The following is a 22,210-nucleotide window of genomic DNA, read 5'->3' on the forward strand; positions in this document are numbered from 1 at the left end:
GTTGTCACAACGTCTTTCAGGAGAAAAATATATCCACCCGTCTGTGAGGTGACCGTCCCTCAGAACCCTCTGGGCAGAAGACAGGCCTGGGGCTGCTGTTGCCTGGGGCTAGGGCAGGAACACCAGAGAAAGGGAGATCCAGAGGCAAAGGCAAGGGCACAGGACAAGAGGCAAATGCTGTGATTGTGGGGCTGAAATGACCAAGGACAGTGGGATGGAATCAAGACAGATGTCTAGCAGTGCCTGCCAGGCCTCCCATACTCACCTGGTGGTCAGGCAAGAGAATTCGTCTTGATTACTGAATTGTCTCTTACTGATTTAAGATGATAAACTCATGCTGGAAATATTTGCTGAGCTGAGAAAGGGTTTCATTTAGGAAAAGAAAGTTTAGAACCAGAAAGTGGAAACGGAGATATAAGACCTCAAACCCCTCAGGAATACCTCCGAGGCTGCTGGTATGGATTTTAATATCCTTACTCCCAGAAGTGCTTACTTAAACTCACAGCCTGACAAATGTAGGTTCGCCTTGATATAATAGTTGATGACAGGGCCTTTCAGTGTTTTATAGGGGCAAAAGGAGGCAGGATTACCAAAATACTACCCATGTTCCTACAACTACTAGTGATTTCCCAAGCACATTCTAATAATAATAATAATAATAATAATAATAATAAATAGCAGCAGCAGCTACAATAGCATTTATATAATTGAACATTTTTAACATTGTTACATGTTCCGGGTACTTCCTTCCATATGCTATTAATCCTTAAAATAGATTTTTTTTAAGTTTTAATTTAAATTCTAGTTAGTTAACATAGCGTAAAATTAGTTTCAGGTGTACAATATAGTGATTCAACACTTCCGTACATCATTCGGTGCTCATCACAAGTGTTCCTCTTCATCCCCATCACATATTTCACCCATTCCCCCCACCCGCCTCCCCTCTGGTGACCATCAGTTTGTTCTCTAGTGTTAAGAGTCTGTTTCTTGGTTTCTCTCTCTCTCTCTCTCTCTCTCTTTTGTTTTTCCCTTTGCTCATTTGTTTCTTAAATTCCACATATGAGTGAAATCATAACGTATTTGTCTTTCTCTGATTGACTTATTTCATTTAGCATAATACTCTCTAGCTCTATCCAAGTTGTTTTAAGTGACAAGATATCATTCTTTTTAATGGCTGAATAATATTCCATTACAAATATATATATTACATATAATACATATTACATATATATATTACATATTATACCATATCTTCTTTATCCATTCATCAATCAGTAGATACTTGGGGGCTGTTTCCATAGTTTGGCTATTGTAGATAATGCTGCTGTTAACAATGGGGTGCATGTATCCCTTCAAATCTGTATTTTTTTATCCTTTGGGTAAATACCTAGTAACGCAATTGCTGGATAGTAGGGTAGTTCTTTTTTAACTTTTTGAAGATGCTCCCTACTGTTTAAAAAGAGTGGCTGCACCAGTTTGCATTCCCACCAACAGTATAATAGGGTTCCCCTTCCTCTGCATCCTCGCCTACTCCTTTTGTTCTCGTGTTGTTGATTTTAGCTGTTCTGACAGATGTGAGGTGATATCTCATTGTATTCATCTTGAAAAGTAAATATCACTTACCACATTTCAGCCTATCCAAAAGGAGATTCTTGCCCCCGAGTCCCCAGGCATTACACATGGGCCTGGCTTTTATTCCCATTTTAAAAATTTGGTAGCCATTCTGAGATGACAAGTGACTGGTTTATGATCATAAGCTGAGGTGGATTTGAGGCCAGCACTCTTTGACATGAGTGCCAGTGCCCTTCCCATCACACTGTTTCCCATGATACATGTTCTGACAGGACCCTCCCTTCAACTCAATGAAGTGCAGTTACTTCTAGTTACATTTTTGCCAGTTGATGAGGACTTCTGACTCACAAAGCTGAGGTAACTGGTCCAAAGTCCACGTCACATTCGGTACGTAAGCCATCTTTTGACTCAATCCAGTGCTTTTTCCATCTGCAAAATGGGGGTAGAAGTGCCTATTTCATAGAGTTGTTAATAATATTAAGTGAGTTTATATACACAAAGCACTTAGAATAGTAGCTGGCAGATAGAAAGGTCTTCACATATTTCCTATAATTATTTTTACTCCTTCCGTCATTCTTGCTTGGAAAGTGATTTTTTGAAGCACAGACCTGCTTAGATGCTGCCTGCTTATGATGCTGTGCTAGTCCTTACAAGATGGAGGCTGAGTGGCTCAACACTGCACATATTGGTCTTCACTACCCTGGAGTACCTCCGTAGCCTTAGAGCCCACCCACACTCCATCCTCTCCTCTCAGCCAAATACTGCTTGCTTCATGTCCAGTGAACTAAGTCAGGGTAATATATTTTGATGCCTACATCATGTACTCCACTGCCTCTCACTGTTTACTCAGAGAATCCTCTTTATTTCACAAGACAGGCTCACCCATTCATCTCATACTCTTCTGTCACCCTTTTGTGTCATATCAGCCGACATGCTTCATAGGAAGGCAAAATGGCAATAATTGAGCTGTATGGACGCCTGCCTGCTTGCCTGAAACCCGCTGAGAACCCTGAATGTGGTTTACCTTTTAACTCTTGCAGTCTTTCGAGGTAGACTCTATTAACATTTCCTTTAAAAAAGGAAACCGAAACAGAAAAAAGTTAAGTATGTTTTCTAAGATCATATAGCTAGTAATCGATGAGCCTATTACTGGAACCCAAGTCTGTGACTTCAAAGTACATCTTCTTCACTTCTCTGCTAATTTATTATTCCCTTTAACTTATGAAGCATAGCCTCAAAGAGAATTTAGAGTGTCACTTACATTGCCTGCCCATTAGTTGAAAATTTTTATTACCATGTGGGCGAAGTCTCTAAAGAACATTAATAATTTTCATACTGAATCAAAATGAAAAGGCTAGATCACATTGTTCATCCCCTTATGAATAAGTAAAGAAACATAGCATTTTATAATAATACTAGGTAAATGTCCTAGAATTCTTACTATGTACAAAGGGCTGTTTATAGCCCTTTGCAAAATTATAGCATTTATGCTCATAGCAATTCAATGAGTTAGGTATTATAATTATTCTCATTGTATAAATGAGTAAACAGGTCCAGAAAATCCAGAAAATTAAAGTGATGTATCCTAGTCACACAGCCACAAAGCTGGGAACTAACAGAATTCTTTCTGACTCTAAAGCCAATGCACTTGAGGACATTATGCTCCCTTAATTCCATTTAATAATGGTTTGAATCTAAAATTCTTAAAATAAAGCCAGCTTTGATGTTTAATAGGGTAAATACTCATGTACATAACAAAATTGTGTGGCATGTCAGCTTTGTCTCTGACGATTCTACATAGATGATTCTAAATCATATCTTTTACATATTAAGAGATGTGTGGAAGAGCTTTTAATTTTGAGATAGAAAAATTCATCCCAATTTTGAGATTACATAAGAGTAGTAATTCTATACCACATGTTGTGAAATGACCATTCTCTTTAATCAAAACCAGTTTTGGGGGGGAAAGATCTGATTTTTGTTTTGGTTCTTCATCTATGCCAGCTGATGTGGGGTTCCCTTCAAGCCTTCAAATCAAACTAATGATCAGTTTAGACTCACTCAGCAAGAGTGGTGATGCTATGATTGCTCTTCTGGAGTGAGAATGGAGTACAAGAAAAAGGGCCTGAGACTGGGAAGTGGATCATAAGAAGAAGAATTTGTTTATTAAATGATGCCACGCCATATTCAGCACTCCATAAATATGGAATGGACAAATAAATTATATATTCTTATATTCTTTAAATCTTGTGTTAGTCATGAATGACAAGTTGAGTCAATGTTGATTTCTACCCAATGAAGTAAGAATATTCTGTTGACTCAAATAGGTCAAGAATGGACTACCTTTTTGACATGAGAGTTTTGCGTCAAAGCAGAAGCTAGATGATGACTGCTTCTCAGAGATCTCATAGGAAGCTTTCTTACATATGGGTTAGATGAGCTTTATGGCCACTCCGACTCTGAGATGATGTGATTCAATGATTTCTCAATGGAGAGAAAAATGCATTAAAACAAAAACAGACTTGCTTATCTTTAAGATGAAAAAAATCTCAGAATTTCCTGGGCACAGTTTCTAGGATCATAAGGAACTACTGCTTTCATGCTGCTGCAAGCAGCCAAGGGCAGTAAGGTGGAGTCAAGAGAAGTGACCTGCTATTATCGGCCTAGCCCATTGAGGTGTGCATTATATCCTAGCCAAATGTGTCATCTCTATTAAGAAATGGCTTCTTCCCAGAACAGTGCCCTAGAACAGGTTTAAAAGATTCAATGAATCATGGGAAAAGTTTCCTTGTGAAAGGATTACATAATATAACCTAAATTAATGCTAATTTACATTTGGATGGTGCATAAACAATTCCTAGTGCTTTCATATATACTATGTTATTTGACTCCCATATATGCCTGTGATGGGTATTACCATCTTCTTTATTTTATAGAGGAGGAAACTGGGTCTTAGTGAAGTTAATAACTTGTCCAAGATCTCAGAACTAGTAAATGTTTGAAATAAATTTTAAAGACAGGTTACTTGGTTTAGTACTCTTTTTTTTTTTTTTTTTTTTTTTTTTTTTTTTTTGCAATAGAGGCATTTTCATGTGAGTCTGATGCAGTGATCAGTATGGCTATAAGCACCAGCTGCCTTAGCCCAGAGTTCTCATCAACTGAAAGTCTGCCAGATCTGTTTCTAGGCTGAACCCAGAGCAGTGGAATCCATTCACTGATCTTGGCTGGCAAGACTTATGCAATAATCCATGCTCTACAGTGATGTATAGCTTTCTTGGGGGCCCCAGATTTTACAGTATAAGTAAAGCTAATGGGAGAGTTAGCTGAATATCTGTTGGGAATATACCTGTTCTCAATCGGAAGCTACTTATTCAGGTTTCCTAAGGGGACAATCACTGGCATCCTCAATCCAAGAATGGGGGTCCATGTGGATATCTTAAGAATCCAATGGTGCAGACACTGGGCTATTCCTATGCTTTGTCCATGATTGCTTTGTCTCCAGATAGGACTAACCTTTAGAAGCCAAGTAGAGTTGGATGGACCAAGAGCTAGGGAGACCTCCATTGGGGCATACTTAGCTAGTGATACCATCAATTGCACCACCATTGTCCAAGAGAAGGGCAGCTTTTGCACTTCTTATAGTGCCAAATATTAGGAAGTAACTTAACAAAATAAAACATTCTTTATGTATGCAGTTTGCTAAATACTACAAGGACTTGACTATGCAAAATGACAATTTCAAAGAGCCATTCTATGGCTCTATGACAAGGTCACTGGCAGCTCAGCTCCTCTTGTTTTTGGAGTTCATGGGCTTGCAGGCATTCTTTACAACACCAATGGACATAGTGTTCTTGGCCTGGAAAGGTTGCGCAGCAGAGAACTCACATTTATCTCCCTGTGAATAAATAAAAACAGCTAGAATTTGTCCAAATGGGCTGCCCTGGGGATAGGGATTATGATACTGCCTAAGGAGCATAGTGCAACAGTGTTTAAGAACTTGAGCTCTGCAGTCAAACAGAGCTCTTGTCAGTCATAACGCTGCCGTTTCCTACTACTGTTGAACTGCATATCTGTCTTCGCTGAACTTTATTTTTCTTAAGTGGGAAAAAAGCAGATTGATTCATTAACTTAATTCTCTCTTTTTTTTTCTTTTCCTGAGCTCCAGTCATGCCCTAGAGATAAATTAAGTGCTAGATTTGCCATGGTAAATACTATAAATACCCTCATTTATAGTCACATAAATTTATTACTAGGGTTGTTTTATGAATTAAATGAGATCATGATGTAAAGCATTTAGTATAGGACATGGTCCAAGGTTTTCTTCAACTAATATTAGTAAACTCAGAAAGTATAAAGAACTGTCTTAAAAATACTGAAAGAGTTCTTAGTTACACTTTTTCTCTGTGTCTTCAAGGGCTATATTTAGGACAGATGAGGGGGTAAATAATATGGGGTGAATCTAAGCTTGATAAAAATAAATTTTAATAGAATTTCCCATTAATAATGGCCTTCTCATTCTACAGGTCCAAGAAGAAGCTACATGAATACCTGTTAGGACGCCTATAAAGGCAATTTCTGCATTGAGCATAAGGATTATAGCCACCAATGTTTTATGTTTTGTAACTGTAATAATAATTCTTATTGAGTTTATTACGTGTTATTATTATGTACCATATTATGTACCATACCATGAATAGTCTAAGCACATATTATCCATGAACTCATAATCCCTGCAAAAATTCTACTAAGTGGGTAAACAGAATCCTAATGTAACTAATGAGGAAGGGAAGATGAGCCAGAGAAATTCAAAACTTGCCCAAGTTCAAGCAGGTATCCAGTGGAGGAGCCAGGAAATCTTACTGTTGTCCAATATAAGAAATAAATAAAAGAGAAATGTCTCTGAATTGAAGAAGGAGTAGAAGGTTCTGACTTCTGCCTGCTTTCAAGCTGCTCAGGCAACCCCAGGAACTTCCTGGGCTTCCTTAGAATAACATTTAAAGACTACTGGTCTTTGTGAGTGATTCTTAAATGCTACTACTTGGTTCAGATGAGACTTTTGGGAAAAAATAAGAACCATTTAGTACTAAAAACAGTATGTGATTACAACTATCATTTCATGTTATAAAGTAATTATAAAAGCAGATTAGGGGTGTCTGGGTGGCTTAGTCAGTTGGGCGTCTGACTCTTGATTTCAGCTCAGGTCATGTTCTCAGGAATGTGGTCTCAAGCCCTACACTGGGCTCCATCCTCAGTGGGGAGTCTGCTTGAGATTCTCTCCACCTTTCCTTCTGCCCCCCCCCCCACCATGCACATGCTCTCTCTTGCTCTCTGTCTCTAAAATAAATAAATTTAAAAAAAGAAAGTAGGTTATAATTTTTATTAAAGTTTTTATATTAAAAAATGGCAACCCTATATTAGTCTCCCAATGGTTAGTTTTTTTATAAGGTTACTGTGTATGCTGGTTATTTGAAGAGATTAGAGAGGAAAGAAAAAAAAGACAAAAGAAAAAATTAAATATTCTTATGGCATAACATTAAGCAAAATGGACCACCTAATTGCATTTATGATATTACTGCCAACATGGAAACTGGATCATGGTGTATGGATAAAATGATAAGAAGTTTCCTGAAAATTGTGGGTGATTTTTTTTTTTTTTGGATTTCTATTGTTTTTTTTTTTTTACTTTATTTTGCAATAAATAATTATTAAAAAGAAATTTAATTGGTCTTTGATATCCAGAAATCTCTGAATCACTGGTTCAATATTTGATGTCCCTTTTTTTTTACATTGGTTTCTGTCACAAGATGCATTTGATTCTGTGTTTTGTTCTTCATGGGAGGTTTCAATGAGAAAGTGGAACTCTTCTGGCCAGTTGAGTGACATAATGCCCTACCCCAGCCTTCATTCCTCCCTTTATGATCTGAGTCCTATGTGAGCTAGTTTCCTGCTCTGCTTAGCACTATTTTAAGAGAAGAGTAAGTCTCTGTCCTTGAGGAAAACATGTCTAGGAGGCCTCTAGATATTGGAGAAGGAAGAGAATGCCGTAAAGGCAAACATACTGATGCCTTTCTCTTAGCAAATCTCAAATTCACAGGCAATTTATACCAAAGAACATTGACTACTTCTTTCCTTACCCACCTTATCTTTTCTCTGTTTTGTCATATGTCATATATACAAAAGTGTATATAATACACATGTACAATTTAAATGCTAATAGCAACACAAATGCTCATATGTCTATCAGACAGTTTAAGAAATAGCACAAGTTCTGTCTTCGAGACCTTTTATGTGCCTCCTCCCTAACTCCCATTTTTTGCTGCAACTCAGGCTGCCAGCTCCCACCTTACCGCACCCCCATCTTCCTCTCCTCCAGCAAAGACCCTCATACAACCACAGACTAGAAACATTCTCCAGCTGTGAGGAATTAAGTGTGTTCTGTCCTCTGCCCTTTGCTAAATAACACTGTTTTCTCTTGTTATTTGCAGGCAATGAAGAATTTAGTGTGGGACTCTTAATGCCATTAGGATGTTGAATACATGGTTTTGAATATATTCAACCTAAGTTTGTTTTCATTTTTTTTCCCTGACAGTTTAAAAATTATGTATGTATGTCAGGCTGCCTGCTATATGTCAGGCAATGGAGAAACGAATAGATAACCATTTCAGACATAAAGATAAACAGGACCCAATCCCCTGTTCTACATGAATACCTGTTAGGTATTCCTAACAGGGGTTAGGAGTTAGGGGGCTCCAAACCAGAAGACACATATTTTTTTCTTTTTCTTTCCTCCTCTCTCTTTTTTTAAACCGAAAATGAGGATAGCTTAAAAAACCTTCCAGAGTCCCTGATGGGAGTATATTTTCACTGCGATCAAACCACTCTGCTGCCTTGTGTGGCTGTAACAGTGATGGTCTGCTCTAACAGGAGGTTGTAGTGTTCTCTCAGGACCGGGTCAGGTGGGGGTCAGGCAGGGGTTAGGCAGGGGTGGGCTTGTGCTAGGGTAGAACTGGGGGATCAGACAAGGAAAAGCCAGAACCTGCCCATTGTGCTTAGGGAACAGAGTTAGGATGACCACAGATTTTTGTTGTTTTTGTTTCTGAAATCATTCATTTACTGTTTGCGAATTATGTGCCAAGCACAGTGTTACGTATTGTATGTATAGGTTGATTCACACCAATCCGTAAGGAACTGTTGCTGTCCCCACTTTGAAACGCAGGAACTGAAACTCAGGTTTAACCGGTAACTCAAGGTTACTCAGAAATTGCAAATCTAGATTTAATCCCAGGGCTTTCTATTCCCAAAGCCCCATGAGTTGGGTTTTTTTTTTGTTTTTTTTTTTTCCTTAGGGTTTTTTCCCTTTAGTTTTTGAAATTTTTAAAAAATTGAGATATAATTGACATACAAGATTACATTAGCTTTAGATATTCACCATAAAGATTCGATAATCATGTATGGTGCCAAATGATCACCATCTTAACCATTATATTATAGAGCCTTCACAAATAATTTCACCTGACATGGAGGGCACGGCAGTATTTAAAGGGTGTGGCAGCAAACAGATGGTGGTTCACGCAATCCATGGGCCCCACAGATAAACAAGAAAGAACCGGAGCCCCAATAGGCAGCCCACACAGACATGGGGCAACCAGGGATGCAACCGACACAACAGATGTCCGCCTGCCACCGGGCCCCCTTTCTGGAACAGATAGAGTGGAGAAGAGAAGAGCAGCAAAGAACACAAGCTAGAAGCGCAAGACCAGAGGGCTGGGCTGCTGGACAGAGCAGGGCCTCAGGCTGGGAAGCTGCCTTGGTCAGAACAGGGGTCTTGGGCCTGTGGAATGAGATTTCGGAACACTGGGGCAGAAGAAGAATGGAACCCAGAAGCCTGGCTTACTCTTCAATGAGTCAGTCATACAGGGCTGGGCTGCTCTGGGCCTTCCTTGTCTTAACCACAGAGCCTATTTTTGAGCATTAAATGACTCACATCCCAGGCAATCAGCGCCTAGGAGTCTGGCAAGTAGAACTATTGGATAGTTTCCTGAGCTCTCTGGAGGCATCTTTCACAACCTCAGGAGTTCTCTTCCAGCATTTCAACAGGCACTCATAAAAGGCTTAACTTCAATTGACTCAGAATTCCTTTTCTTAAGAAATTCTGAAAAGTTTTCAGGATGTGTCCCTGTGGATAGGTTTTGTTAAGGAATGTTTTTGTAGATCTGGCTTCCGCGTCCTTGGTCTGTACTCTTATTGTCAATTAAAATTTCGAAGTCAATGCTTCAGCTTCCTTTTGTTCTCCCAGAGAGACAGGAGTTACCTGTGTCCAGATGGACTGGTTTATTGGTTGTCGTAGTGCCTGCTTTGCTGAAAAATGAGGAAGAAATAATTAAAAATGAAAAAGAATGAGATTTCTTAGAATGTGGGTAGGCCTCAGTTCTAGCAACAGATTTTGGCAAATGGATTTAATTGGTTTTCTTTTATTTTATTTGTGCATCTTTAAAATTTTATGTTAATTTCCTTTTCATGTTAAGAAGGACAAGGATTTGCAAGGTGGTGTTGCAAGAGATGACTGTGGAGGATAGGAATGCAATGGGGAGTTCTAGGCTGTAGCTGAGCAAGGTGACTGACATTTAAGTCACTCCCCCATAATCTCTGGAAAAGCAATCATTGCTCTCTCTTATTTGTATGTCTGTGGATTCTTTTTATGGGAACTTGAAGAAGGATTCAGAGTTTGGGTTGGTACAGAATGCAGACAGATGTCATATTGATGAGGTTGTGGGATATAGGTGAGGTCCAGTGGGGTGGAGTCCAGAGCCAACGACCAAGAATTCTTGAGACGTCTTTGGTGCAAAATGGTGGTTTACTAAAGCACAGGGACAGGACTCGTGGGCAGAAAGAGCTGCTGCACCTGGGTTGTGAGGGGTGGCTGATTATATTCTATGGGGTTGGGGGAAGGTAAGGAAACAAGCAGGTTGAGAAAATACTTTCATATGTTAAAGAAGACTCACAGGATACCAGAGGCCTTGCCATTGTCAGGTTAAGATCATTTACCCCTCTAGTAAGGCATTAACATGAAGATAGTTGGGAACTTCCTCAATTCCTATAAGTATCTGTCTATAGTCTGCAGGTTATAAAGACTTTTAACTGTATTTACATTCCCTTCTGGAAGCTAGGTTATTGATAGAAATGCTTTGTTCTTGTCAACTGCTAAGACATTTGTAAACTGAGGGAGACTTAAGTCTTGCAGGATTGTGGTATCTATAGGTTAACTATTTTTTTGTCCTTTAGGGCAGCCAATAGTGCCTGAGGAATGTCACGTACATCCCATGGTGGGAGGGGTGGGTTGCGGGGTGTCAGTTTCTGCTTTGTCCTCAGCTTGCCTTCTGTTCCCTCATCAATATATTCTCATGCCAGAGTTGGATCAGGAGGTGACATCGGACCTCAGGGTTATCTGGGATAAGACACCATGGTTTCCTTGCTTACTTGTTGATAGAAGTCAAATTCAATTCATCTTAATTTAATTCAGTTAATTTATTAAGCACTCATCAAACACCTGCAGCATGATCTCATAATACAGCAAAAGAGACAGATGCTTAGAAATGAATGAGAATGTACCGTGATGCTTGATAATCTGGGAGGATTACATGAATGAATGAATACGTAGGAGATGCTCATTAGAGAACACATAGGAGCTTTTTAGAGAAGAGAGCTTTAGGGATGAATCTTTTTAATGAGCGGAAATTGGTGAGATGGAAAAGTGGGAAAGAGAATTGGAGGAAGAGGGACTAGCATGTGCACAATTGCTAAGTGCATGGAGCGTTCTGAGAGTGGTGACCAGTCCATAATGTAGAGTGGAGAGAGAGATGAGGCTGGAGAGAGAGGTGGCCAGCACTGATGGACTTAGAGGCAGTGAGACTCACTAAAGCGATTCTAGCGGAGAGATGACAAGATAAGATCTGTGTTTGAGAACTGTCACTCTGGAGACAGTTGGAAATGGATTGTGGGCAGTGGATAGTAGGGAGGCCTGGGAGGAAGAGTGGCTGAAAAACATGAACTGGCCAATAACTGTGTGTGCTGGTTTGTTGTGTTGCAGTGTCCTGCCGCTCCCTTTGCTTGGAATGACACTTCTCATTTCTCAATCCCGTGGCTACTGCCTCCTCCTTCCACCCATCTCCACTCCTGCCTCCATTTTCCTTTGCCTGACTTCTACCCGTCATTTAGTTTCTGCTTATAAATCACCTCAGGAGGGCCTTGGGAGGTCTTTCCTGATTGCCCTAGTCAATATATATATATATATATATAAAATCGATACTTTCTTTAAAAAGTTTCTCTGAAGAGAGCTTTTAAGTAGTCCTAGTGATGGTCTCGCATCATTCAGGAAACAACAGCAATAACAAAAAGTGAAAGAGCAAACAAAAGAAAATAAACCACCCCAGAGCACACCATTCTACTTGAATTCTTTGGAAATTAGCACAGGTCATTTTGTGGCCAGCCTTGGTGTCTGAATCTCTAATGGATTTGTGAGACAAAAACCCAGCTCAAAAGGTCTTGACTCTATTTTCTCTTTCTCCCTTTTTGCAGAGAATATATAGTTAGATTTTCATATGTTAAATGCATGCATAATGTGCTGCTATAATCCAATTGAAATGTTGCTTAATTTCGATTTAATGTTAATAAACATATTTGTATAATATCAGTTCTATGAAAGATGCTATACTAAGCACGGCAAATTTTTCCCCAGAATATAAGCTCCAAGAGGGCAAGATCAAGTCTATTCTATTTACCACTGTATGCTCCAAAGCCTGTCACAGATACACAAAGTAGACATTAATAGATATATGTTAATTGCAGAGATACACAAATGGATTACAAAGATGTGCAAGTCATCCTCTCTGTTCTTTGGAACAGACAATATGATCTTTGGAACGTATGATAATATGTTTTTTGAAACATATAATGTAATAAATAGTGAGATCAGATAAGTTTCAGATCCTAGATCTGAGTTTAAACTTTAAGGGGGTAAGTCAATCAGAGAAAGACAATTATATGGTTCACTCTTATGTAAAATATAAGAAATAGCACAGTGGATCATAGGGGAAGGGAGGGAAAACTGAAAGGGAAGAAATCAGAGAGGGAGATAAACCATGAGAGACTTTTTTTTTTAAAGAGTTTATTTATTTGACAGAGAGACAGCCAGCGAGAGAGGGAACACAAGCAGGGGGAGTGGGAGAGGAAGAAGCAGGCTCCCAGCAGAGGAGCCTGATGTGGGGCTTGATCCCAGAATGCCGGGATCACGCCCTGAGCCGAAGGCAGACGCTTAACGACTGAGCCACCCAGGCGCCCCAACCATGAGAGACCCTTGACTCTGGGAAGCAAACTGAGGGTTGCAGAAAGGGGAGTAGGTGGGGAGATGGGGTCACGGGGTGATGGCCATTAAGGAGGGCATGTGATGCAATGAGCACTGGGTGTAATACGCAACTAATGAATCATTGAACACTACATCAAAAACTAATGATGTACTATATGTTGGCTGATTGAATTTAAATTTAAAAAAAAACTTTAGGGGGAAAAAACACATGGAATATGTCAACTAATTTATGGGAATTTATACAGCTTTACTGGGCACGTTTGACCAGCCACATTTTACAAACATGTATTCCGGTAGAAAATAAAGAGGTGCCTCAATCTAGGGCAGCTTTCATGTCTTAAGCATAAGAAACATCTAGCAAAAGAGTGTTTCCTGATTCTTGTACTTGAAGGTTCCCATTTTTTCTGTTCATGTTCCAGGAATACACAAGAACTAAGTTATGCACAGGGGTTGTCTTCCTAGCCTGGGCAAGAAGAAGTCATCAGATTCAGGTCCTTTGATTTTCTGGTTCCCACTACTGGTCTTTAGTTAACCCTTTTCTCCCAGGATGTGGCCCTAAGATGGTCCATTAGACATCACCCAAAAGTGAAACAAATCTGGAGGATTCAACTCCTAAACAAAGAGTCAGACATATGTTTATTCCACGTAGGTCTACTTTATTCTACAAAGAAATCCAGACATGACGGTGACAAGATTAGGCAATGCGGCATGGGTTATATGGGAGAAGGAGTGTGTTTCGTGTGAACTGGAATCACAAGATAGATTCAACACTTTCCAAAATGTACAAATTTAAGTTTGTTGTCAGTTCTTCTGTGGAGAGAAAATAGCAACAAATGAAAATTGCTGAGGCCATAGGCATTTTATTAGCATCCGGAACTAATTAGCATTCACTAATGAACAACCCCCCCACCCCCCCACCCCCCACCCCCCGCCCGAGGTACTCAAGTCTGTCCACTCATTGATGTTTTTAAAAGGAGGGAGTGACTGGGGGCGCCTGGGTCACTCGGTCTGTTAAACTTCTGTCTTTCTGCTCAGGTCTTGATCTCGGGGTTGTGGGATCAAGTCCCGAATCTGTCTCCCTGCTCAGTGGGGAACCAACTTCTCCCTTTCCCTCTACCCCTTCTCCCAGCTTGTGCTCTCTCTCTCTGGTTCTCTCTCTACTCAAATAAATAAATAAGATCTTAAAAAAAAAAAGGAAGGGAGGGAGTGACTGCAGTTTAGAAATATTTTAGCAACTGGTGCTGGTTGTGTAAGGATGATATCACAATATATCACAATCAGTTTATATCCCTGAAAACATATTTAATGAATTTCTTATTTAAAGGAGACACATTTAGAAACCTTTTTTCGTAAACGATTTTGTTGTAAATATCACATTTTACATTTTTCATAAAATACTATTTCTCATAAAAGTAACTTTTTTCTGGGGCACCTGTGTGGCTTAGTTGGTTAAGCATCTAACTTCGGCTCAGGTCATGATCTCAGGGTCCTGGGATCCAGCCCTGGTGTCTGGCTCCATGCTTAGCAGGGAGTCTGCTTGTCCCTCTCTCTCTGTGCCCCCATCCCCCACTCCTGCTCTCTCTGTCTCTCTCTCTTTATCAAATAAATAAAATCTTAAGAAAAAAAAGTAATTTTTTTTCTGATTAAAAAAACAAACTGGAACGATATGCCATCTATGTTAGGTGTTTGTTTTCATTCATGTATGTTTTAAAAATTCTTAAAAGGATCTGTATGTTTCTATACATTCTAGTATATCATGCACCATCTTATATTTTTTGAGCTGGTACTAACATATCTTTGAGATGATTACTTTGTAACCTTTAAGCTATTTTTGGCTATTTGATTTTCAAATTTAATTTTTATCAGAGCTTCAATATATATTTTGTTGAGAAATCATACTCTGAAACAGAAAAATTTCTTTAAGGGTTCTAGATATTATCCTCTTTTGTGCCAATAATTAGGGGGCTCTAACATATCTAAACTTAATTCTTAAAACTGAACAATAGATATGGTTCATTCTGACAGATGACTGGACTGGCATGATAGGAGGAGGGATGTTCTTTGCCCTGGAAATAATCAAGCACGCACTGTAGGATGACCAGAGTTTTTTGTAGAGGGAGTTCAAGCAATAGATTTGTAGGTGGACGTTGAACTAGATGGCCCTCAGATTTCCTTCCAACGTAGAGCTTCTAGGTTCTTTGATTTACTCTTACTGCCAGAATACGTACAGATCCAAAGACACTAGGGACCCCAAATTCTATGTATTCATCATATTTACATATTCATTGTGCCCTAAATCACTTCTTCTAATTGAGGTATGTTTGTCATAACACTTAATTACACCTTAAATATAGAAAAGAAAAATATTTCAACACTTACTGAACTTCATAACAAAAGAAGCAATCATTGGGGTAAGTTTTGCCATCAGATCCACAAATTGGTGCATATATTTCATGACAAAATCCCTCTTTTCCTGGTGGTAACTTTTTATATCTACTGCAGTCAACCTGGAAATACATTTTAAAAGCCTTCAACCAAATCTTTATTCCCAGGATTTAGAATTTCCCAAGCAAGTTTAGAGAGCTCTCAAGTCATTTATTTCTTCTTCTAATCGTCTGTCCTCATCCAACCCCTTTGAGATATATCAAGCATAAAGATTTCTTACATCAGATATAAAATCATGAGTCGAAAGATAAATTTCTTTATGGTAGCTTGTAACGAAATAATTTACCTAAAAATTAAAAATTTTAATTTAAAAACACGCATGGCAGATTCACAGTTGTAATCATTCTCATGGGGTTAGTTTTCTACACATCCTGCTATTTCTCTCTTTCACTTACAAAAATTTCTATCCGAATGCAAACATGAGATGTATTATAGGGATCCTTCCTATGTTTTAAGAACTAGCACATCATTAGCAACTTTTACCATTAATGATTGGTCACAAAGCACGTGTTACGCACTTCAGCAGCACCTAGACAGACACATGTATTTTACTATTGTAGTTGAGAACCACTGTTGTAAATGCCAGGAGCAAAGCGAACGTGAAGCCCCCTGCAGAAGCAGGTATGCAATCGCCAAGACAGAGTTTTCTGGGGTTTTAGACTATGAGCAAACTGAAGAGTGTGGACAGTAACAGTCAAACACATCAGATTTCAAATCCTGACTCTACAACGGTAGGGCCATCATTTTACTTCTCTAAGCCTTGGTTTCTTTACCTGCAAAGTAAGGGTGATAATAACGACATTGTAAGGTTAAAGTAAAAAATACATATTCTAGAAGGTATGTGTAAAATGCTTAGCCCTTCATGACATGGAAAATACTGAAAAAAATACTAGCTATTAGTTTTATCCCTTGGCTTTACGTTCAGGACTACACAAACTAGCTCTATACAGAAGACTTTACATTTCCAGTTTTTCGGACTCAGAGTTCCACCTGTGATGTTTTTACTAATTGTTGAATATCTCCACTTGGGTAACCTGAAATATGCTCACACTTCAGGTTAAATTCATCTTCCCCTTCAGCTATGTTCCATTAATTAATGCATTCATTCCTTTGGTTGCCCTATGCCAGGTACCTTCTCAGTTTTAGGGCTGAGCTGACGGCTGGCAACACAAAGATTAGTAAGCAAGATAAAATGGCAGAAGGAGCTCAGAGGCTAGTGGAGTCTGGTGGAGAATGGGAATGATGGTGCTCCTTGATGAGTATATGCCAGCATGATTTCGATTCTTGCCTATTGAGCCTATTCTTGCCTGCTCAAACCCCAGTGTCAGGGCTTACGTCATATGCACAGTGTGACCAGGAAACTACCAAGGCTTCCTATTCATTAACCTTTTTCATTCTTAAACAGCTACTAAATCATGAAGGATGGCTTGGACTCAGGACTGTCTGACTCCAAAATTTACACTCTTAACCCTCTTATTCTCCTTAATAGGTAAAACGAAAGACTCAAAGAAGTGAAAGGCCCCACAGTCATATAGCTTAAAAGCCATTGAGCTTGGACTCCTGATTTAAAGCTTTTACTACCACACCTAGATTTACTCAACAATAGTTATTGCTTAATATGAGTCATAAAGGGAAGCTTAAATGAAAATCTTCATTCTCTAAGATAAAGAACAAAGATGTATGTGACCCGTTTAACAATTGTAAGAGTCATGACTTGTCCTTCTTGAGCTCTACTAGGTGCCAGGTACCATGCTCAACTCTCTTCCAACACTGTGGTTTTAACCCTCACAAAAAGCTTATGAGCCAAGTATTGTTGCCCATAGCCACATGATCAAGGAGCTGGAATGCAAACCCAGAACTTGATAACTCGGAGGCTAGGTATCTAACCACTTTGTTCTACTACATTCATTTCAGAAAGGTCTCTTAAAAGCTTTTTAAAAAAAAAAATCAATTTTGATACTTAAAAAAAATCTTCAAACATGTAGCAATTTAATTAATGTACAGAAGCAAATAGTTCCTTGTTGATACTGGCTTTAAACTTACATAGAAGTAGGACTTTTATATCAAGATGGATGTACTGACCTGTTGAGGGCGTGCAGCACATTCCACATCTGTAAGAAAAACAAAGACAAGAGAAACCAAATTAAACTCTGAAAGAACCTAATCTTGTTAAAAAAAAAATGATCTTTCATTTCTGTTTCAGCTCTGAGCCTATCAAAAACATAAGACTATTCAGAAATGTGTATCAGTATAATATCAAAGGTTGAAGCTCAACATAGATTTTTTTTTCTTTTTTGGATGGAATTTGAGCATAGCCAAAAGCATGGAGAAGCTACTATAATAATGAGGAGTTTTGTTCTTTCCTACCTCATAATCAGAGTTCAAAAAATATTGGGAAAAAAAGTGGTTTTATATCTAGGGAATGTCTGCTATTGTGTCGTAGGCATAAATGACAGAAGCTGGACCAGCAGTTGAAAATTCTTAGGAAGCAGATTTCAACTCAAAGCAAAAATAATAATAGCTCATGCTTCCAAACAATGAATGGGATGGGTTTTTTTTTTTAATTTAAATTCAGTTAGTCAACATACAGTACATCATTGGTTTCAGATGTAGTATTCAATGATTCATCAGTTGCGTATAACACCCAGTGTTCATCACATCACGTACCCTCTTTAATGCCCATCACCTAGGCACCCCATCCGTCCACCCACCTCCCCTTCTGCTACCCTCAGGTGATGGGACAATTTTAAAAAGAAATGAGGTCCCCATAAATGGAGATACCAAGTCAAAGCAGAGTCTGGATGTACCCTTACCAAAGATGTTATACAACATGCTTATATGGATAAGAATTTGGCCTTAGCTGACCATTTAGGTCAACTCAGCCCCAAACATGATATCATTTAGTGATTTATTAATAGAGACAAAAAATGCATTTCAAAAAGCTTCCCTTATTATCTATGTGCTGTGTATTTCCCAGAATTCTGTGAGCAGAAGATGACATGAGCTGTTGGTATCAGGACAGGGGTGGTGTTATGAGAGAGATACTTACTGAAGATGGTCGTAAGTGCCAGAGCCAAGAGCAGGGCAAAGGCTGTTACTTTCATGCTGCTGAAGTGACCAAGGGCAGTCAGATGGTGGCAAAACAAGTGACTCTCTGGTGTCTGCTCTGCCCACTTGGGTCCTGCCTTATATATTGTCAAGAGTTCCTGCCTCGGTTGGGTTGTGAAAGAGCAATTTCCAGAAACAGAATCATGGGGAGAGGTCAGAAACATTTGCTAGTATGGAAATTCTTTTATTGTGAAATCAGATAGTTGCTCGTGGCATTTTAATAGATAATAGAACCCAATAAAGCTGTTGTTATTTCCTTATTTCTTTACATACTTGAGAATTTGAGTGCTTTCACGTACCATTGGATCTTCATAACAAATCTATTGGATAGTTACTACCATTTTCTTTGTTTTACAGATGAAAAAATGAAGTGACAGAGAAGTTAAGTAATTTCACCGGGTTTACTACATATTCGTCTCTGTACTACTTCCGGGAACACTCATTAACATGGCAGCTTTCTAGGTTGGGACATTTTCCCAGTTTCCCCTCCTTCCTCTGGCACCAAATAGGAAGTGTTGCCAGATGGAAGTCCAGACTGGGTACAGAGAAAAGGTATCGACACCGAAGTCTTTTTTTTTTTTGCAGGGGGAGGGGCAGACGGAGAGGGAGAGAGAGAATCTCAAGCAGGCTCCACACCCAGCATGGAGCCTGTCATGGGGCTCAATTCCACGACCCCAAGATCATGACCTGAGCCGAAATTAAGAGTTGGATGCTTAACCGACTGAACCACCCAGGCACCCCAACACCCAAGTCTTGATTCAGCAGAAACAAGCAATGATTGATGCTCTTTAGCAGGGGGATAATTTTCCCAAGAATCTAAATTTGAGGAGATGGAACAGTAGGTGGAGCTGGTTAGCACTCACACCTCATTTACCTGCCAGATCTCTGGTGGAAGCTTGTTTATACAGGGCCCTTTGGAGAAGGGACTTCTCAAAGGTAATAATAAAGAGCTATGTGACCATCCTAACCAGTAATGGATTTAGTGACTGCAATGGCTGGACTGTCCCTAAAGTTTTGGCCATGATTCTCTAGTCCCGAAGACACAGCTTGATGATTCAAGAATGAGATGTTGACTTTGTCCTGGGCCATAGTTAATATGAGGCCAGTGACATCTTACACTAATACACTAATTTTTATCAGACAAGCTCACCAATCATTTGGCCATGGTTTAAATAAGTTTAATTGTGCTTTATCAAACCATTTTTCATTTGAAATATCTGATAAAGGCTACAAGGACACTTATTTTAGAATGTGCCAATTTTCAAATACAGTGACTCTATGAGAAGACCTTGCAAGCAGCTCTTGCAGTTTTGGTAGACAGAGTTGGAAGACACTGTGTGTACCCACTAGTGGAAGTAGTGCCAAAGACTGAGAGACTGAAACAATTGTTTCCCTTCAAAAGGATAAAGACAGCTAGAACCTCTGCTGGTCTGGGGCGAGGGCATCATAATATTACTGAGAGTTGAAACTCTAAGAGTCTTGCAGAACTGAATTCATTGCCACTTTCACCATTCCCTACATGACCTGGTGCAAGTTTTTTAACTCTTAGTAGCCTTAATTTCTTAATGTTCATTTAATCATTCAGTAAATATTAATGAGCATTACTCTTAGAAGCTGTATTACAACATGGGTATACCATGAATAATGAGAAACTTTGCTACTGTCTTCATTATAGCTTGACAAGGACTCTGTTCTTGACTGAACTTTAGTTAGGCTGCTCTGAGCCCTCTTCTTGACTAGGCCTTAACCTTGCTCCCAACTTCCCCTCCATCTCATGTCTTTGGCTTGCCCCTTTCTGTCTTGGCATAAAATCCTGCTAAGTCATCTCCTTACCATTGATATCTGAACACTTTTGATATCTGATCAAGTTCTTCATTCCCCACTTCTAATATATAAGTCCTTGGCCAACCTTTAGCAAGAATCTTTCTATTCTTGGTAACTCTCATTAATAATATTCCATCTACTGACCGCCTCAACTTGCTCCTTGGCTAAAAATCCCCACTTGTTTTTTGCAGACTTGAGCCCAATCTCTGTCTCCTATCGCAATAGGCGCATTCAAGATTATACCTTGAATGACATGTTCCTCACCATTTTAACAAGTGTCAAATACTTTAAGCACCATCATCATAAGCTGTTGTAAGTTTCAAATGAGATTGTATTTGTAAAGTTCTTGTCCAGGGTCTGGCACATAGTAAGCTCTTAAGAAATTTTGGTATTTGATGATAATGATCATGATAGCAAAGACAATGACAGTGACTGTGGTCTGAAAAAGCACTTAAGAACTATCTTAAAATAAGCAAATGGTGTATCTTTGTGGCTGTACTGGAAATAATAAATATTAGCATGTGATCACAAAAGGAACTTTATGACGATCAGTACTGTTTGATAATGACCAGAGGTAATGAGAATCTTATCCTTTTAAGTATCTCATTAGAGGTCAAATGAATACTTATCAGGGACCCTGCAGAGCTGATTCCTTTATTGAATGGCCTCTATCCACATTTTTAAACTTTTCTTTTCTAACAGCAAAATACTTTAATGACAATAGCAACAGCAGTAATAATATTTACTGAGCCCTAATTATGTGTCAGGTGTTCCGGGAATTGTATGAATATTAACTTATTTAAATTTTAAAACTATATTAGATAAATACTATTACTACCAAGACTTTACAAATAAAGGAAGTGAGGCACAGAGAAAATAAACAAGTTGTCCAAGATCACAGGAGTGCAGAGTGGAACTGGAAAATGTTGTATGGAAGCATAATACACTAAACAGATAACAGAGGTTCACCATTACTTGAAGAAGGACTGTGGCAGCTTATCTTCCTTGTCCTCATCTTCCCATAATGGCCCTTGAGTCACACTCATGGAGTCCCTAAGAGTCCACAGGATAATTTGAAGATCACTAGTCTAGGAGAGAAGTTCCCAAATTCCACCCTCAGGTGGCGATTCCAGCAGGTGGGTCCATAGGGGTTCAGTGAGGCAAGTACTACTTGAGGGAGAGCTTTCCTGGATCAGAGCCTCAGCTTGGTTGGTTATAAGAGTGTGAATGCAGGGACACCTGGGTGGCTCAGTCATTAAGTGTCTGCCTTCAGCTCAGGGCGTGATCCTGGAGTCCTGGGATCGAGCTCCGCATCGGGCTCCCTGCTCCGCTGGGAGCCTGCTTCTTCCTCTCCCACTCCCCCTGCTTGTGTTCCCTCTCTTGCTGGCTGTCTCTCTGTCAAATAAATAAATAAAATCTTTTTAAAAAATATGGAGTGTGAATGCAGAAGGGAGAAGAGAAGAAAAAGAGGATAATTTAGAAGGAGGAAGTTAACAGAGTTCCAGGGCCATAAAGGAGATTCTCTAGTTCAGGGAATACAGAGTAGTCATCCGAATTGAAGCCCAAGAAGAACTGAATCTGAAGATTTTAGATACAAGATTAGAGGAGAACTAATATATAGGTGACTCTCTGGAGGGTATCAGAGGGCTGGGCTGGCTGGGGCTGTAATTGCTGAAACCTCTTCTGCCTCTGAGGGAGACTGGCCAGAGTTCAGGAGCCGTTGATGTGCACGCGTGGGTTAAGTGGTCACCTCTGGAGGGGAAATGCTGTGGGATCTGGGAATCAGGAAGACTTTGACACGAAGTCCCTTGAGCACTTAAGAAATGTCTTTCAACACAATGGCAATCCTTTCCTCCTAATAAGCAAGACCTTTTAGGCAGCCCTGAGTTATCCTGACAA

The 22,210-nt window shown here is 39.4% G+C and overlaps 2 protein-coding genes across 8 annotated transcripts in view; one reads left to right on the forward strand and one right to left on the reverse strand.

The window, feature by feature from the left end:
• LOC123803671 (sperm-associated acrosin inhibitor-like) overlaps positions 1-22,210 on the forward strand; it is a 125,726-nt gene that overhangs the window by 22,378 nt on the left and 81,138 nt on the right. The gene's annotated exons all lie outside the window — the stretch shown is intronic.
• SPINK9 (serine peptidase inhibitor Kazal type 9) lies at positions 13,576-18,554 on the reverse strand. 2 transcript variants are annotated; one of them, XM_045815378.2, is made up of 4 exons: positions 18,429-18,554; positions 17,462-17,490; positions 15,314-15,441; positions 13,576-13,741 (listed from the first exon to the last, which is right to left on the reverse strand). In XM_045815378.2, the coding sequence occupies exons 1-4, from the start codon at positions 18,481-18,483 to the stop codon at positions 13,699-13,701; spliced, it is 255 nt and encodes an 84-aa protein (XP_045671334.1). In that variant the 5' UTR covers positions 18,484-18,554; the 3' UTR covers positions 13,576-13,698. The 2 variants fall into 2 exon arrangements, with proteins under 2 accessions (XP_045671334.1, XP_045671333.1); XM_045815377.2 differs by having other exon boundaries at positions 13,576-13,744.

Source organism: Ursus americanus, chromosome 15 (assembly GCF_024610735.1).
Source record: "Ursus americanus isolate L20-20 chromosome 15, mUrsAme1.1.p, whole genome shotgun sequence".
Lineage (NCBI taxonomy): Eukaryota > Metazoa > Chordata > Mammalia > Carnivora > Ursidae > Ursus > Ursus americanus.

Coding starts and splice junctions, on each gene's coding strand:
- SPINK9 (XM_045815377.2), bottom strand. CDS start 18,483: ATGAAAGTAACAGCCTTTGCCCTGCTCTTGGCTCTGGCACTTACGACC. Junction 17,491..18,428: donor GGCACTTACGACCATCTTCA/GTAAGTATCTCT, acceptor TTTTTCTTACAG/ATGTGGAATGTGCTGCACGC. Junction 13,745..15,313: donor TTCTTTTGTTATGAAGTTCA/GTAAGTGTTGAA, acceptor TTCTCTCCACAG/AAGAACTGACAACAAACTTA.